General features: G+C 39.0%; 1 protein-coding gene across 2 annotated transcripts in view; it reads right to left on the minus strand.

The window, feature by feature from the left end:
• Positions 1-19,833, minus strand: part of LOC128657218 (zinc finger protein 3-like) — a 176,416-nt gene that overhangs the window by 122,413 nt on the left and 34,170 nt on the right. For both annotated transcript variants that reach the window (XM_053711476.1, XM_053711477.1), the window contains exons 7-9: positions 18,125-18,227; positions 17,244-17,330; positions 13,656-13,760 (exon numbers count right to left, since the gene is read on the minus strand). In XM_053711476.1, coding sequence (XP_053567451.1) covers positions 13,656-13,760; positions 17,244-17,330; positions 18,125-18,227 — 295 coding nt within the window. The remainder of the gene's footprint in view (positions 1-13,655; positions 13,761-17,243; positions 17,331-18,124; positions 18,228-19,833) is intronic.

Here is a 19,833-nt window from a genome sequence, read left to right on the forward strand (position 1 = left end):
TATTGGCGCGCTAGATGTACTAGGGGCCTCCTGAGTGGGCAAGACTCGTGTAGACGAAGGAGGGAATGATGCAGTACCATGCTTACTCCCCTCGCTTGAGGAATCATCTTGGGCATCATTGTCATTGTCACATAAATCACATTTATTTAAATGAGAAGGAACTCTGGCTTCCCCACATTCAGAACACAGTCTATCTGGTAGTTCAGACATGTAACACAGGCATAAACTTGATAACAAAGTACAAAAAACGTTTTAAAATAAAACCGTTACTGTCACTTTAAATTTTAAACTGAACACACTTTATTACTGCAATTGCGAAAAAATATGAAGGAATTGTTCAAAATTCACCAAAATTACACCACAGTGTCTTAAAGCCTTAAAAGTATTGCACACCAAATTTGGAAGCTTTAACCCTTAAAATAACGGAACCGGAGCCGTTTTTAACTTTGACCCCTTTACAGTCCCTGGTATCTGCTTTGCTGAGACCCAACCAAGCCCAAAGGGGAATACGATACCAAATGACGCCTTCAGAAAGTCTTTTCTATGTATCAGAGCTCCTCACACATGCGACTGCATGTCATGCCTCTCAAAAACAAGTGCGCAACACCGGCGCGAAAATGAGGCTCTGCCTATGATTTGGGAAAGCCCCTAAAGAATAAGGTGTCTAAAACAGTGCCTGCCGATATAAACTTATCAAAATACCCAGATTAAATGATTCCTCAAGGCTAAATATGTGTTAATAATGAATCGATTTAGCCCAGAAAAAGTCTACAGTCTTAATAAGCCCTTGTGAAGCCCTTATTTACTATCTTAATAAAACATGGCTTACCGGATCCCATAGGGAAAATGACAGCTTCCAGCATTACATCGTCTTGTTAGAATGTGTCATACCTCAAGCAGCAAGAGACTGCACACTGTTCCCCCAACTGAAGTTAATTCCTCTCAACAGTCCTGTGTGGAACAGCCATGGATTTTAGTAACGGTTGCTAAAATCATTTTCCTCATACAAACAGAAATCTTCATCTCTTTTCTGTTTCTGAGTAAATAGTACATACCAGCACTATTTTAAAATAACAAACTCTTGATTGAATAATAAAAACTACAGTTAAACACTAAAAAACTCTAAGCCATCTCCGTGGAGATGTTGCCTGTACAACGGCAAAGAGAATGACTGGGGTAGGCGGAGCCTAGGAGGGATCATGTGACCAGCTTTGCTGGGCTCTTTGCCATTTCCTGTTGGGGAAGAGAATATCCCACAAGTAAGGATGACGCCGTGGACCGGACACACCTATGTTGGAGAAAGTCCATTTAATGGCGAGAAAAACGGTATATAATATGTGTGGGTACAGTAAATGAGTAAGAGGAAAATTACAGCTAAACACAAACGCAGAAATGTAAAAATAGCCCTGGTCCCAAACGGTCAACAAATGGAAAAGTGGTCTGGTCAGTAAGGGGTTAAAAAACAAAACGCTTCAATGTAAATTTTAATGAATAAAAATGCCCCTGTTTTTAATAGTTTTTTTAAAAACCAGGCACTTATTCAATCAAATTTACATTTACTTTACTATCCAAATCTCAGCCTTATTGTGTAACAGAACACCTAGGCAGTAAAATATACAATGTTGTATCTATGATTATGCTGCCTTATTATTAAGATAGGAGTTGAAACTCCAGTTGCAAAATGTAGTAGTTTAACCCCTTAATGACCACAGCACTTTTCCATTTTCTGTCCGTTTGGGACCAAGGCTATTTTTACATTTCTGCGGTGTTTGTGTTTAGCTGTAATTTTCCTCATACTCATTTACTGTACCCACGCATATTATATACCGTTTTTCTCGCCATTAAATGGGCTTTCTAAAGATACCATTATTTTCATCATATCTTATAATTTACTATAAAAAAAATGATAAAATATGAGGAAAAAATGGAAAAAAACGCAGTTTTTCGAAATTTGACCCCCAAAATCTGTTACACATCTACAACCACTAAAAAACACCCATGCTAAATAGTTTCTATATTTTGTCCTGAGTTTAGAAATACCCAATGTTTACATGTTCTTTGCTTTTTTTGCAAGTTATAGGGCAATAAATACAAGTAGCACTTTGCTATTTCCAAACCACTTTTTTTCAAAATTAGCGCTAGTTACATTGGGACACTGATATCTGTCTGGAATCCCTGAATATCCCTTGACATGTATATATATTTTTTTAGAAGACATCCCAAAGTATTGATCTAGGCCCATTTTGGTATATTTCATGCCACCATTTCACTACAAAATGCGATCAAATAAAAAAAAATGTTCACTTTTTCACAAATGTTTTCACAAACTTTAGGTTTCTCATTGAAATTATTTACAAACAACTTGTGCAATTATGGCATACATGGTTGTAAATGTTTCTCTGGGATCCCCTTCGTTCAAAAATAGCAGACATATATGGCTTTGGCATCGCTTTTTGGTATTTAGAAGGCCGCTAAATGCCGCTGCGCACCACACGTGTATTATGCCCAGCAGTGAAGGGGTTAATTAGGGAGCATGTAGGGAGCTTGTAGTTTTAATTTTAGCTTTAGTGTAGTGTAGTAGACAACCCAAAGTATTGATCTAGGCCCATTTTGGTATATTTCATGCTACCATTTCACCGCCAAATGCGAACAAATAAAAATAAAACGTAAAATTTTCCCAATTTTAGGTTTCTCACTAAAATTATTTACAAACAGCTTGTGCAATTATGGCATAAATGGTTGTAAAAGCTTCTCTGGGATCCCCTTTGTTCAGAAATAGCAGACATATATGGCTTTGGCTTTGCTTTTTGGTAATTAGAAGGCAGCTAAATGCCGCTGCGCACCATACGTGTATAATGCCCAGCAGTGAAGGGGTTAATTAGGGAGCTTTTAGGGAGCTTGCAGGGTTAATTTTAGCTTTAGTGTAGGTATCAACCTCCCACATGACACATCACACCCCCAGATCCCTCCCAAACAGCTCTCTTCCCTCCCCCACCCCACAATTGTCCCCCGCCATCTTAAGTACTGGCAGTAAGTCTGCCAGTACTAAAATAAGAGTTTTTTTGGTTTTTTTTTTTTTAAAATAAGAATTATGTTCTGTAGTATCCTCCCTTAGCCCCCAACCTCCCTGATCCCCCCCCAAACAGCTCTCTAACCCCCCTCTCTCTGCCTTATTGTGCCATATTGGGTACTGGCAGCTGTCTGCCAGTGCCCAGTTTAAAATCAAATATGTTTTTTTTTATTTTTTTAAAAAAAAAACATAATTTATGTAAGAACTTACCTGATAAATTCATTTCTTTCATATTAACAAGAGTCCATGAGCTAGTGACGTATGGGATATACATTCCTACCAGGAGGGGCAAAGTTTCCCAAACCTTAAAATGCCTATAAATACACCCCTCACCACACCCACAAATCAGTTTAACGAATAGCCAAGAAGTGGGGTGATAAGAAAAAAAGTGCGAAGCATATAAAATAAGGAATTGGAATAATTGTGCTTTATACAAAAAAATCATAACCACCACAAAAAAGGGTGGGCCTCATGGACTCTTGTTAATATGAAAGAAATGAATTTATCAGGTAAGTTCTTACATAAATTATGTTTTCTTTCATGTAATTAACAAGAGTCCATGAGCTAGTGACGTATGGGATAATGACTACCCAAGATGTGGATCTTTCCACACAAGAGTCACTAGAGAGGGAGGGATAAAATAAAGACAGCCAATTCCTGCTGAAAATAATCCACACCCAAAATAAAGTTTAACAAAAAACATAAGCAGAAGATTCAAACTGAAACCGCTGCCTGAAGAACTTTTCTACCAAAAACTGCTTCAGAAGAAGAAAATACATCAAAATGGTAGAATTTAGTAAAAGTATGCAAAGAGGACCAAGTTGCTGCTTTGCAGATCTGGTCAACCGAAGCTTCATTCCTAAACGCCCAGGAAGTAGAAACTGACCTAGTAGAATGAGCTGTAATTCTTTGAGGCGGAATTTTACCCGACTCAACATAGGCAAGATGAATTAAAGATTTCAACCAAGATGCCAAAGAAATGGCAGAAGCTTTCTGGCCTTTCCTAGAACCGGAAAAGATAACAAATAGACTAGAAGTCTTACGGAAAGATTTCGTAGCTTCAACATAATATTTCAAAGCTCTAACAACATCCAAAGAATGCAATGATTTCTCCTTAGAATTCTTAGGATTAGGACATAATGAAGGAACCACAATTTCTCTACTAATGTTGTTGGAATTCACAACTTTAGGTAAAAATTCAAAAGAAGTTCGCAACACCGCCTTATCCTGATGAAAAATCAGAAAAGGAGACTCACACGAAAGAGCAGATAATTCAGAAACTCTTCTAGCAGAAGAGATGGCCAAAAGGAACAAAACTTTCCAAGAAAGTAATTTAATGTCCAATGAATGCATAGGTTCAAACGGAGGAGCTTGAAGAGCTCCCAAAACCAAATTCAAACTCCATGGAGGAGAAATTGACTTAATGACAGGTTTTATACGAACCAAAGCTTGTACAAAACAATGAATATCAGGAAGAATAGCAATCTTTCTGTGAAAAAGAACAGAAAGAGCGGAGATTTGTCCTTTCAAAGAACTCGCGGACAAACCCTTATCTAAACCATCCTGAAGAAACTGTAAAATTCTCGGTATTCTAAAAGAATGCCAAGAAAAATGATGAGAAAGACACCAAGAAATATAAGTCTTCCAGACTCTATAATATATCTCTCGAGATACAGATTTACGAGCCTGTAACATAGTATTAATCACGGAGTCAGAGAAACCTCTATAACCAAGAATCAAGCGTTCAATCTCCATACCTTTAAATTTAAGGATTTCAGATCCGGATGGAAAAAAGGACCTTGAGACAGAAGGTCTGGTCTTAACGGAAGAGTCCATGGTTGGCAAGATGCCATCCGGACAAGATCCGCATACCAAAACCTGTGAGGCCATGCCGGAGCTATTAGCAGAACAAACGAGCATTCCCTCAGAATCTTGGAGATTACTCTTGGAAGAAGAACTAGAGGCGGAAAGATATAGGCAGGATGATACTTCCAAGGAAGTGATAATGCATCCACTGCCTCCGCCTGAGGATCCCGGGATCTGGACAGATACCTGGGAAGTTTCTTGTTTAGATGAGAGGCCATCAGATCTATCTCTGGGAGCCCCCACATTTGAACAATCTGAAGAAATACCTCTGGGTGAAGAGACCATTCGCCCGGATGCAACGTTTGGCGACTGAGATAATCCGCTTCCCAATTGTCTACACCTGGGATATGAACCGCAGAGATTAGACAGGAGCTGGATTCCGCCCAAACCAAAATTCGAGATACTTCTTTCATAGCCAGAGGACTGTGAGTCCCTCCTTGATGATTGATGTATGCCACAGTTGTGACATTGTCTGTCTGAAAACAAATGAACGATTCTCTCTTCAGAAGAGGCCAAAACTGAAGAGCTCTGAAAACTGCACGGAGTTCCAAGATATTGATCGGTAATCTCACCTCCTGAGATTCCCAAACTCCTTGTGCCGTCAGAGATCCCCACACAGCTCCCCAACCTGTGAGACTTGCATCTGTTGAAATTACAGTCCAGGTCGGAAGAACAAAAGAAGCCCCCTGAATTAAACGATGGTGATCTGTCCACCACGTTAGAGAGTGCCGAACAATCGGTTTTAAAGATATTAATTGATATATCTTCGTGTAATCCCTGCACCATTGGTTCAGCATACAGAGCTGAAGAGGTCGCATGTGAAAACGAGCAAAGGGGATCGCGTCCGATGCAGCAGTCATAAGACCTAGAATTTCCATGCATAAGGCTACCGAAGGGAATGATTGAGACTGAAGGTTTCGACAGGCTGTAATCAATTTTAGACGTCTCTTGTCTGTTAAAGACAAAGTCATGGACACTGAATCTATCTGGAAACCCAGAAAGGTTACCCTTGTTTGAGGAATCAAAGAACTTTTTGGTAAATTGATCCTCCAACCATGATCTTGAAGAAACAACACAAGTCGATTCGTATGAGACTCTGCTAAATGTAAAGACGGAGCAAGTACCAAGATATCGTCCAAATAAGGAAATACCACAATACCCTGTTCTCTGATTACAGACAGAAGGGCACCGAGAATCTTTGTGAAAATTCTTGGAGCTGTAGCAAGGCCAAACGGTAGAGCCACAAATTGGTAATGCTTGTCTAGAAAAGAGAATCTCAGGAACTGATAATGATCTGGATGAATCGGAATATGCAGATATGCATCCTGTAAATCTATTGTGGACATATAATTCCCTTGCTGAACAAAAGGCAATATAGTCCTTACAGTTACCATCTTGAACGTTGGTATCCTTACATAACGATTCAATAATTTTAGATCCAGAACTGGTCTGAAGGAATTCTCCTTCTTTGGTACAATGAAGAGATTTGAATAAAACCCCATCCCCTGTTCCGGAACTGGAACTGGCATAATTACTCCAGCCAACTCTAGATCTGAAACACAATTCAGAAATGCTTGAGCTTTCACTGGATTTACTGGGACATGGGAAAGAAAAAATCTCTTTGCAGGAGGTCTCATCTTGAAACCAATTCTGTACCCTTCTGAAACAATGTTCTGAATCCAAAGATTGTGAACAGAACTGATCCAAATTTCTTTGAAAAAACGTAACCTGCCCCCTACCAGCTGAACTGGAATGAGGGCCGTACCTTCATGTGAACTTAGAAGCAGGCTTTGCCTTTCTAGCAGGCTTGGATTTATTCCAGACTGGAGATGGTTTCCAAACTGAAACTGCTCCTGAGGACGAAGGATCAGGCTTTTGTTCTTTGTTGAAACGAAAGGAACGAAAACGATTGTTAGCCCTGTTTTTACCTTTAGACTTTTTATCCTGTGGTAAAAAAGTTCCTTTCCCACCAGTAACAGTTGAAATAATAGAATCCAACTGAGAACCAAATAATTTGTTTCCCTGGAAAGAAATGGAAAGTAGAGTTGATTTAGAAGCCATATCAGCATTCCAAGTCTTAAGCCATAAAGCTCTTCTGGCTAAGATAGCCAGAGACATAAATCTAACATCAACTCTAATAATATCAAAAATGGCATCACAGATGAAATTATTAGCATGCTGGAGAAGAATAATAATATCATGAGAATCACGATTTGTTACTTGTTGCGCTAGAGTTTCCAACCAAAAAGTTGAAGCTGCAGCAACATCAGCCAATGATATAGCAGGTCTAAGAAGATTACCTGAACATAGATAATCTTTTCTTAGAAAAGATTCAATTTTTCTATCTAAAGGATCCTTAAACGAGGTACCATCTGATGTAGGAATGGTAGTACGTTCAGCAAGGGTAGAAATAGCCCCATCAACTTTAGGGATTTTGTCCCAAAATTCTAATCTGTCAGGCGGAACAGGATATAATTGCTTAAAACGTTTAGAAGGAGTAAATGAATTACCCAATCTATCCCATTCCTTAGCAATTACTGCAGAAATAGCATTAGGAACAGGAAAGACTTCTGGAATAACCGCAGGAGCTTTAAAAACCTTATCCAAACGTATAGAATTAGTATCAAGAGGACTAGAATCCTCTATTTCTAAAGCAATTAGTACTTCTTTAAGTAAAGAGCGAATAAATTCCATCTTAAATAAATATGAAGATTTATCAGCATCAATCTCTGAGACAGAATCCTCTGAACCAGAAGAGTCCAAAGAATCAGAATGATGGTGTTCATTTAAAAATTCATCTGTAGAGAGAGAAGATTTAAAAGACTTTTTACGTTTACTAGAAGGAGAAATAACAGACAAAGCCTTCTTTATGGATTCAGAAACAAAATCTCTTATGTTATCAGGAACATTCTGCACCTTAGATGTTGAGGGAACTGCAACAGGCAATGGTACATCACTAAAGGAAATATTATCTGCATTAACAAGTTTGTCATGACATTTAATACAAACAACAGCTGGAGGAATAGCTACCAAAAGTTTACAGCAGATACACTTAGCTTTGGTAGATCCAGCAGGCAGAGGTTTTCCTGTAGTATCTTCTGGCTCAGATGCAACGTGAGACATCTTGCAATATGTAAGAGAAAAAACAACATATAAAGCAAAATAGATCAAATTCCTTATAAGACAGTTTCAGGAATGGGAAAAAAATGCCAAACATCAAGCTTCTAGCAACCAGAAGCAAATGAAAAATGAGACTGAAATAATGTGGAGACAAAAGCGACGCCCATATTTTTTGGCGCCAAATAAGACGCCCACATTATTTGGCGCCTAAATGCTTTTGGCGCCAAAAATGACGCCACATCCGGAACGCCGACATTTTTGGCGCAAAATAACGTCAAAAAAATGACGCAACTTCCGGCGACACGTATGACGCCGGAAACGGAAATGAATTTTTGCGCCAAAAAAGTCCGCGCCAAGAATGACGCAATAAAATGAAGCATTTTCAGCCCCCGCGAGCCTAACAGCCCACAGGGAAAAAAGTCAAATTTTTGAGGTAAGAAAAATATGATAATTAAAGCATAATCCCAAATATGAAACTGACTGTCTGGAAATAAGGAAAGTTGAACATTCTGAGTCAAGGCAAATAAATGTTTGAATACATATATTTAGAACTTTATAAATAAAGTGCCCAACCATAGCTTAGAGTGTCACAGAAAATAAGACTTACTTACCCCAGGACACTCATCTACATGTTTGTAGAAAGCCAAACCAGTACTGAAACGAGAATCAGTAGAGGAAATGGTAAATATAAGAGTATATCGTCGATCTGAAAAGGGAGGTAAGAGATGAATCTCTACGACCGATAACAGAGAACCTTATGAAATAGACCCCGTAGAAGGAGATCACTGCATTCAATAGGCAATACTCTCCTCACATCCCTCTGACATTCACTGCACGCTGAGAGGAAAACCGGGCTCCAACTTGCTGCGGAGCGCAAATCAACGTAGAATCTAGCACAAACTTACTTCACCACCTCCCTTGGAGGCAAAGTTTGTAAAACTGATTTGTGGGTGTGGTGAGGGGTGTATTTATAGGCATTTTAAGGTTTGGGAAACTTTGCCCCTCCTGGTAGGAATGTATATCCCATACGTCACTAGCTCATGGACTCTTGTTAATTACATGAAAGAAATACTATTTTCTGTAGTGTAGCTGCCCTACCTCAACCCCCAACCCCCCAACCCCTGCAGGATCGCTAAACAGTTTTGAGATGCCCACCCTCACTCCCAACAAGTGCCATCATTGTTCCATAGTGTAGGGCTCGCACGCGCGCGCACCCGCGCGCATGCCCGCACTCGATCCCGCCCCCCTTCCCACCGATGGCCGCCCACCCGCCTCCCTTGGTAAGCTCCCACCCACCAACGAACATGGCCATCAATGTCCGATGCAGAGAGGGCCACAGGGTGGCTCTCTCTGCATCGGACGGCTAAAAAATGTTATAGCAGGATGCCTCAATATCGAGGCATCACTGCTATAACATGAAAGCAGTTGGAAGTGATCAGGATCGCTTCCACTGCTTTCAAAGACCAACGACGTACGGGGTACGTCCTTGGTCATTAACTGCATTTTTTTGCAGGACGTACCCCATACGTCGTTGGTCGTTAAGGGGTTAATGTAACTCTACAATTGTTACTATATTAAATTAATTTTGCCCAGCATCTGATTTGCAGTATGGCTTCCCTCTGATTCTATTACAGAAGAAAATGTTGTTATAATTGATTAATTATATTCACAATGTCACCTGACTCAACAGTTTTGTTATGGTGTTCTTTATATTTGGCAGATTGCTGAGAATATAAAGGGATACTAAACCCAAATTGTATGATTCAGTTAGACTGCAAAAACATTCTTCGGATGGCACAGGGTCCACAATGCAAGAAGCTAAAGGGTACCTTTTAACTCTAGAGTAAGTGTTATCTTCCTTCAACACAGAATGAAACACCAGGTACAAGAACACCTCTGTAACCACTATCATCCACCGGTGATATACATGCAATAAAAAAGAAGTAACTCTGAACAAGTACCACAGTTCATGTGTAAATATAATGCACCATGCACAGCCTTAGGGACAATTTTAAAAAACTTAATGCATTTGCATTAAAAGATACAAAAAACTCACAGAGGGACACAAAAAACTAACAGAGGGACGGTGATGCAGCTGTTATGTCAACTGACGCGTTTCACACGCAACTGGCATTTTCTCAAATGTTCTGCTCAACTGATACGTGGACACGTCTCTCCCTGATGATTGATGTAAGCCACTGCTGTGACATTGATTGACTGGAATCGAAGAAAAGATTCCTGTCTGAGGGTGGGTCATCTCTGGTGAGTCATGAAGATTGCTCAGAGCTTCAGAATGTTTATGGGTAATCTCGCCTCCTCCAACTCTCCAACACCACCAGACTGCACCCAGCCTAATCATCAACCTGAAAGGATTGTCTATGAAAACCCTCAAGTTTTCTATTCAAAGGATCCTAAAAAAGTGTTGGTAAACTTTAGCTAATCAAATGCTATATATGTAATCATTGCCATTAAAGAAGTATGTGTACTTAATTTATCCATGAAAAGGGTTAAATCCGAGCCTATAGTAATGTTTCTATTATAATGTTATGCCAGCCCACTGGGATGAAAGTTCTTTATTTTTTATGACAATTCCAATTAACATCCAATCAGTGTGTATGTCATAACACTCTTGAAGTCCATCCCTTTGAAATCCCTCTTCATCTTAGTTCCTGGCACCGGGGGCCCATCTTAGCAGCGGCAAAGGAGGACTTCGGAGGCAATGCAATCTTCTTCAACGTTGGGTCCTGTTCATCCCAGTTCCTGCCGCCGGGGGCCATCTTCATAGCGTCGGAGGCAGACTTCGGCGGCCTCTATCGCCACCTCTGCTCCACAATCTTATGTTCTTCAACTCTCTTCTCTGAGCTCTGGTCTTCATGCAGTCGCCTCCGAAAACAAATTCTGGAAGCGCGGAACCCCAATATATAGGTATACCCCTGAAACCCTATTGGCTGATTTAAGAACGTTTTTAAAAATTCTAATCATCCAAAAGAAAAGGATAATTATAATATAAATTTAAAATCAGTGATTAGGGATTGACAGATTTAAAATCAGCCAATCAGAATTAAGTGGTACCCCTATATATTGGCGTTCAACGCTTCCAGAATTTGAGTGAGGGGTGGCGACCGCATGAAGGGCTCAGAGAAGAGAGCCAAAGAACAGAAAATGTGGTGCAGAGATGGCGGAAGAGGCTGCTGAAGTCCACCTCGGCGAAAATGGGCCCCCAGCACCAGGAACAGGGATGGAGAGGGCCCAACATTGGATGAAGAGGAGCCAGATTACCCAACGGTGAGTACCACTTTTGAGGTTAGTTAAGATGTGTTTTTTCATTTATAATAATAGTGTTTTTGATTTTTCCTTTTCTTTGGTAGGCTAATAATTTAGTACTCGCTGTGGGTATGTGGCGATTTAGCTCTTTATTAGTGTAGTGTTAGTTTGCGACCGTGGGGTACTTTGGTTTAGGGGTATTTGGATTAGCGGTTCGGCATGGCAGTTTTATTTAAGGGATCCCTTTACTATACATCGCCAATATGGTCGTGAAGCTGGGTATTGTCTATAGCCAACATTGCCAATCCATGGCATATATAGTAAACGCTGATCAGTGATGCAGCTATGTTGGGAGCTTGGAATATTTCGACAGGCTCGCTCAATCCCTTTGAATTTTTCACATTTTCGGAGGAACAGAAGATACCAAGTAGGATTATATATCATATATATATATATATATATATATATATATATATATATATATATATATATATATATATATATACACACACACACACTTTTTAAAAAATAAATAATTATGTGCATTTGCTTGTGCACTAATATATTTTTAATTGCAGAATTCTTAAAGTCTTAAATTTACCATAATTTAAGAGAGGAACTATCCTCCAATAGAATAGTAGTACGTTTGGCAAGAGTGGACACAGCTGCATCCACAATCCACAATAGGAATAGTTTACTAAATCTCTGTACTAGCAGAAGGGTAGAGGGAACATAGACTGGAACTTAGCAAATGGAACAAAAGGAACACCTGGCTTCTGCCATTCCTTAGAAATTATTTCAGAAACTCAATCATGCATGGGAAAAGAAGAAGGCTTTTTGGCAGCTATCTTAAATAATTTATCAATCTGTTTAATTGGTTGTTTAACTGTAGCAGGAAAATCCTCTACTTATAAAGCAATTAAAACATCCCCTAAAAAAGCAACAATATCTTCAAGCCTGAAGTTAAAGGACACATATTCTGAACAAAACAGGGTCCACTCCTTAGACTCAGTCTGTCCTCAGAGGAAGAATCCTAGTCATAAACACCAATATCATCAATGGGTAACTTAGAAAGGTTGCTCTTCAGGGAAGAATCTGATGAGCTAAAGCCAAAGAAGGATCACCTTCCAGTACTAGCATGCATATGTGGTTGACAGCTGAAGGCATAACAGCTAACACATGAATATACTCCTTACATATCTGAGAAAGCTCAGAAGAAACCTCCTCGAAGCAACAATGATGAGGGAATTCCCACATATGATGACTTGTGGATTCTTACCATCTGATGAAAGAAAACATAATCAATGCATCTCTTTTATGAAGGCCAGAATCCTCTGGATCATCACAACTGAGACTATATTTCCTGCCCACCTCTACAATCCACAGCTTTGTCCCACCTACTATCCCTGAACCCCCCAGTGTCACTATATTATACATATAGCCAAGTAAAGAAATACAATCTAGAAAAGAAGGAAACAAAGTGGGGCAAATGAAGTAAAATAACAAGATCTTCCACCAGCTACACAACAAGGGCAGAGCTTGTAGACTCGTCATGATAGAAACCAATTTATCAGTTAAGCATCATTTTTTTTATAAGATGGTGACAATATTATCTGTGGGATCCAATATCCAAGCAGTGATGTCCACTAGACCAACATGAAATAGGAAAAATACAGGTAAGGAAGGTGTGTTTCTAATCACACACACAACAGACCACAGTACTTTACTGACAAAAGCAGGAACTTCCACCCCTCACATACAACTTAAATACACACTCAGCTGTAACTCACATCCTTCACACACAAACCAAAGACATGCACACTAACCTGGGATGATACAGTCACTGGTTTTCTCATCTGTGTCTCCCAGCTGACACCTCACACACAGATCTTCTGTTATCTTAACTTTCACTACATCCACATTTACTTCACCTTTACATATAAATTACATTTTTATATCCCATGATCTAGTTTTATAACTAGCATAAAACAGTTTGTGTATTTCCCAGACAGGCAATAGCACAAAATACACTCACTGCAGTACTTTTCTCTTGCATCTCTTCTTTATTTCATTTAAAACTCACCTGTAACCTGGGTGCCTCAAACACAACACATGTGCAAACTCACCTGTAACCTGCGTGCCTCACACACAACACGTGCACATTCATCTGTAACCTGGGTGCCTCACATACAACACGTGCACACTCATCTGTAACCTGGGTGCCTCACATACAACACATGCACACTCATCTGTAACCTGGGTGCCTCAGACACAACACACGTGGACAATTATTTGTATCCTGCTTGCCTCAGACATAGCACACGTGCACACTCACCTGAGCTGATACGGTCATTGGTTTCCTGATTCGGGGCTCCAAGCTGATGTGTCACACACAGATCTTCTGTTATCTCTACTTTAATTATATCAGTGTTATCTTCATCTGTACAAATAAAGCAGATTCAGTTTTATATCCCATGATCAAGTTTTTTAATTTTACCATAAATCAATTTGTTTATTTCCCAGACAGACAATAGCACCAAAGATACACACGCTTGTCCTTTTCTCTCTGTTAAACAGTTACATAGTTTTAGTATTATTGATTATTAAAAGTCCATCAAGTTCAAACTTTCACATACTCGTGTCACTACTGTTAATAAAAAGGCAAAAAATAAATAAAAAATAAATATTCCATCTTGACTAGAATCTGTCAGTATTGTTATATCCCTGTATACCCTGCTTTGCCAAAAAGCATCCAATCTGTTTTTTTGTGACAGAACCCAATACACAATATACAAACCCAAACCAATATCAGAAATTATCAGGTGTTAAAAAATCCTTTAACCCCTTAATGACCAATAATTGATTTATTCCGTCATGGAACCATTGAGCATACTGAAACTGTGTCCTTAAGGGGTTAATGACGTATAATCATAGTCTGCACAAAACACAGTCCACGGGGTAGCCATTCTACTCATGTTTATTAGATCTTCAACAGCTCTAGAAATTGAGCTCAATATAACAACCCAACGTTTAACAGGATACACTTAGTCACGGATGCTGGATATAAAGTGCAATTTATTAAAAATAATAGTATAACAGGCTTAACAATGACCACTAATGGACTGAGTACTTCCAAGCTATAACACTATATCATGTGACAGTCTGCTGCAATGTTCGACACAGTGTAAAAGCCTGTACTGTACTTCAACTCCGCCCCTCCTCATGCTCAGCCGGGATTACTAGGTATACTTCTATGTACTTTTCGCCATTTCCAGAAAAAGCTATATTGAAATAGTGAAGAGTACACACACCTGTGGTCGCGTCCCTCAGACATGTCACACTAGTCAGTGGCTAATAAATGTGTCAGAGTAGAAAATATTTGACAATATTAAAGGGATACTGAACCCATTTTTTTTTCTCTCATTTAGATAGAGAATGCAATTTTAAGCAACTTTCAAATTTACTCATATTATCAGTTTCTTTGTTCTCTTGGTATCTTTATTTGAAAATGCAGGAATGTAAGCTTACGAGCCGGCCCATTTTTGGTCCAGCACCCTGGATAGCACTTGCTGATTGGTGGGTACATTTAGCCTTCAATCAGCAAGCTGTACCCAGGTTCTGAACCAAAGATGGGCCGGCTCGTAAGCTAACATTCCTGCTTGTTCAAATAAAGATACCAAGAGAACAAAGAAACATTGATAACAGGAGTAAATTAGAAAGTTGCTTAAAGTTTCATGCTGTATCTGAATCATGAAAGAAAAAAACTGGGTTCAGTATCCCTATAATATTGTCAAATATTTTCTACTCTGGCACATTTATTAGCCACTGATCTTGTGCTCGTTTCATGCAGCTATTTTAGAATTATTATACAGGTATAGAATGGGAGATGTTGCCCAAGGAGCTTACATTCAATGGAAGTAAAATAAGAGAGAGTGCCCACCAGTTTAGAGGTAACTTGGAAGCTTTTATTTATTTAGATAGCTATTGCCTTTAGTTCTGTTGGCTTTGTGTTTGGGGAAGTATTGTTTCAAGAAATCTGTCTTTGGAGGGTTTTATGTATACTGCATAGATATGTGTATGTGTATAACTCGTTTTGTGTATGTGTCTCTGACAATGTGTGTGTGTTTGTGCCTGTGAATGTATGTATAAATGTGTGTATGTGTATATGTATGAATGTGTGTAAGTATGTAAGTATGTATGTATGCAAGTATGTATGTAAACAGAAATAGAGTCTTGTTTGCTTTTTTATTTACCTGTCAAATCTATATATATATTAAATTAGACAACCCAAGGTATTGATCTATGCCCATTTTGGTATATTTAATGCCAACATTTCAACGCCAAATCCGATCAAATAATAATAAAATTGTTTGGTTTTTTCAATCATGGCAAAAATGTTTGTAAAAGTTTATCTGGGATCCCCTTTGTTCAGAAATAGCAGACAAAAATGGCTTTGCCGTTGCTTTTTGGTAATTAGAAGGCCGCTAATTGCAGCTGCGCACCACATTTCTATAAAGCCGGTGAGATAGCTCAGTTGGTAAATTCCCTAACTACAAAAAAGCCTGTTTAAAAGATCCAAGGTCACAGGTTCAAATCCCTGCAGGGCCGACTCAGTCCTTGATTACTCAGCCCTTGACCATTAAATTGGGTAATAATAACAACTATTACTATTCAGCTGCCGATTTGGTTAATTCCGAGAGTGAGCGCTGAAAAAGTGCTTTGAGTCCCACTGGGAGAAAGGCGCCATATAAATACTAGTTATTATTCCCGGCAGTGAATGGGGTTAATTAGGCAGCTTAAAAGGTCAATTTTAGCTTTACTGTAGAGATTAGCCTCCCACCTGACACTTCCGACCACCTGATCCCTCCCAAACAGCTCTCTACCCTCCCGTAACCCCCATCTTAGGTACTGGCAGACAGTCTGCCAGTATGAAAATATAAGCCTTTTATTTTTTTCAATAATTTTTTTATTTATTATTTTTAGATTTTCTGCAGTGTAGGATACCCCCCAACCTCCCCAAACAGCTCGGCTGTCTGCCAGTACCTATAAACTACTCTTTAAAAAAAAAAAAAAAAAAAAAATATATATATATATATATATATATATTTTTATTTTATTTATTATTTGTTACTAGTTTCTGTAGCGTAGTGTCTCCCCCACCCACAATCTTTAGTTAGGGGTCCCCCACACCCCAGATGCCTTTTTCTGTAACATAGCTGCTCCATGTCCCTTTATTTATGTTTTGCCGTAGCGTAGGGCCCTCCCACTCCCTCCCGCCTCCCATGCTGGGCCGCCCACCCGCCACGATCATTACAGATGGTGACACACACCGTGTCACCGCCTGTAACGATCAGGCATCTGCCCTCATATGAAGCGGAAGCACCGATCGCGCTCCGGCTCCATATGAGGCAGATACCTGAAGTTTTCAGGAGATCCAGCTCTTGGCAGTAACTTAACAGCCGAGAGTGCTGGAGCTTCCTGAAGCTAGGACGTATATATACATACACGTCTTGCTGTACGATAGGCAAAGTACTGCAAGACGTATATATACGTCCTTTTGGGTGAAGGGGTTAATAGTTTATAATTGCAATCTGTCTGTCATGTGGTTCATCAGTTACATAATTAATAAAAACTAAAAAGTAAATGATCACAAAACAGAAAAATATAAGACAAAAATATACAATATCACAGAGACTAACTATGTGTGAATATAATTCTGTGCACTTAAATACAAAACTTAATTTTATGAGTTCACCACAATTCTTAATGAGGTTAAGTATTTCTTTGTAAGATTCACTCTGATATCCTCAAAAAGAAGCAGAAAACACCATAGTATGAACCCAGCAAACTCTCTTGTGGCTGAAAATTAAATAATTTCACATTGCAAATAAATAAACAGCAGCTTCTGCCATAGATTTCTCACCTGCAGAGACGTCTGATGGGGTCTCCACTGGCTGAATATTCTGTGCAAGTTCTGCATCTACTGTGTCTAGATTGTCATCACTGTCACCTGTTAGTTCCAATAGAGAATACAATTAGTTTAATGTTTTTAATCATGAAACACTTTTTTGTTGTATCAAGAAAAAAACTTTTATGATTCAGATAGGACATGTAATTTTAAACAACTTCCAATTTTCTTTTATCGCCAATTTTGCTTTGTTCTCTTGGTATTCTTAGTTAAAAGCTAAACCTAGGAGGTTCATATGCTAATTTCTTAGACCATGAAGGCTGCTTCTAATCTGAAAGCATTTTAAAAAGTTTTTCACCACTAGGGGGCATTAGTTCATGTGTTTCACATAGATAACATTGAGCTCATGCATGTGAATTTACCGAGGAGTGAGCACTGATTGGCTAAAATGCAAGTCTGTCAAATGAACTGAAATAAGGGGGCAGTCTGCAGAGGCATAAATACAAGGTAATTACCGAGGTTTTTAAAAACTTTGCATTCACTTTATACATATTTTTTCTTTTCTAACAGAACAGATGATCTGCATAAACCTAATATTTCCTATCAGCCTTGTAAAGACCAATATAGAATTAAATCCTGCATGTTTCCTATTAGTCTGTTATGTAACTGTTTTTGCATATGAAAATATTAATAAATATTTGCTTTAATATTCCTGACAAAATGTCTCTCACACCTCTTTAAAAAATGTTCTTGTATTTATATTAGATATAACGCTTGTTTATACTCAGATCATTAGATCACACATGACAGATTCACTGTAGATTTAATGTCACTCACATCAGTAGTTTTTTTTTTTTCATTTCCTGAGTGAGATATTTATTACTACACAGCGTTACCTGAGCTCTCATTTCCTGGGGTCTCCATTGTGCTTAGTGCTTGGTGAGTCTCCATCATGACGTCCTTGTAAAGCTCCTTGTGTCCCTCTAAATACTCCCACTCCTACATAGAGAAATACACAGAAACACAGGGTGGATAAAAAATAAAACATTTTAAGAAGTATATTTTGTTATTTTTAACGGATTCTTTTGCTTTAAATCAGATTTTTTTTTATTGAAATATTTATTTATTAAATAAAATGCTGTCGGCATTTAGCATTGCACACGCAGTTCTGGTGAACTGCTTGTGCAATGCTGCCCTCTGCAGATTCGTGGTTGCTAGCAGGGGATGTCAATCAACCCGACTGTATCAGATCGGGTTGATTGCTGTCCGCGGCTCAGAGGCAGCGGACAAGTTAAGGAGCAGCGGTCTTAAGACAGCTGTTTCCGGCGAGTGCGCAAAAACAGAAGGATAAGGGGCCATTCGGCCCCTTACTCTGAATTTCAAATAAGCAGTAGATTTTTTTCAGATAAATGTATTTTTTTCTACCATTTTCTGGACCCCTGTATCATGTGACAGATATCAGCCAATCACAGACTAGTATATGTATACGCTGTGAGCTTGTGCACATTGTCAGTAGGACAGAAAGTGTGTATATAAAAAGACTGCACAAAATTTGATAATGGAAATAAAACTGCTACTCTATCTGAATCAACATTTTTTATTTTGACTTGAGTGTCCCTTTAAAATAAATTATAATCTAAAGGTTATTCAGCCTAACAGAGATTCCTTTTTAACCCCTTGAGTGCTAACGACGGCTCTGAGCCGTCGCAGAGTTTCCCACTCAGGTGCCAACGACGGCTCAGAGCCTTCGCTAGCACACTCCCACTTTGAGGGAGATCTGGGGGCTCCCACCCGGCAATCAGGCCTGTATATTGACAGGCATCGCCGGGGCTTCACGTTTTGCGTGGTGACGTCACCGCACAATGACGTGATGACGTCACCGCACAACTTTATTAAAAAAAGACAAATGACAATATAGGGAAAGGAGGCATGCTGCTTAGAAGCCTGTATCTCAGGCATCTAAGCAGCTACAGACCCCCAAGGCCCACCGTTGGAAAGGTATTCGCCTAACCTTTACAACGGTATAAGTCTTGAAGATCTGAAAAGAAAGTACAAAAAAAAAAAAATTAAAAAAAATTAAAAAACCCTCAAATGTGCTTAGCACCCAGGTGGTAAAGTGCTTAGCCCTCAAATGGTTAATTATATAGCAAAATGCTGTATATTCATGGCTATAATGTTTAAGTTTTTTGGTAAATTATTTCCATTAATCCATTCACAATGTCATGTTCTCCCAGAGGTTTCTGTCAGATTATTTTGGGCAATTTTTCTATCTTAAAGATATTATCACATGTTGCTGGTTTTGTAGTTCTCAAAACTGTGAATTTGTGTCTGCAGAAATAACATGCCCCTTCTTCACAGCAAAATGTTATAAACATACAAAGATAGACCTTAAAAGGGACATAATCATAGCATACAATTGTCAGATTTTGAAGGAGAGCAATGCTCTACTGGGGCCTAGCTGAATACACTGGGTGACCGTGACAAGCAGCTCGCTCACAGTAGTGCATTGCTTTTGAGCCTACCTATGTATGCTTTTCAACAATGGATACCAAAGGAACTAAGCAAATTAGATAAGTGATGTAAATTGGAAAATTGTATGTTCTAT

This window comes from Bombina bombina, chromosome 4 (assembly GCF_027579735.1).
Source record: "Bombina bombina isolate aBomBom1 chromosome 4, aBomBom1.pri, whole genome shotgun sequence".
Classification (NCBI taxonomy): Eukaryota; Metazoa; Chordata; class Amphibia; order Anura; family Bombinatoridae; genus Bombina; species Bombina bombina.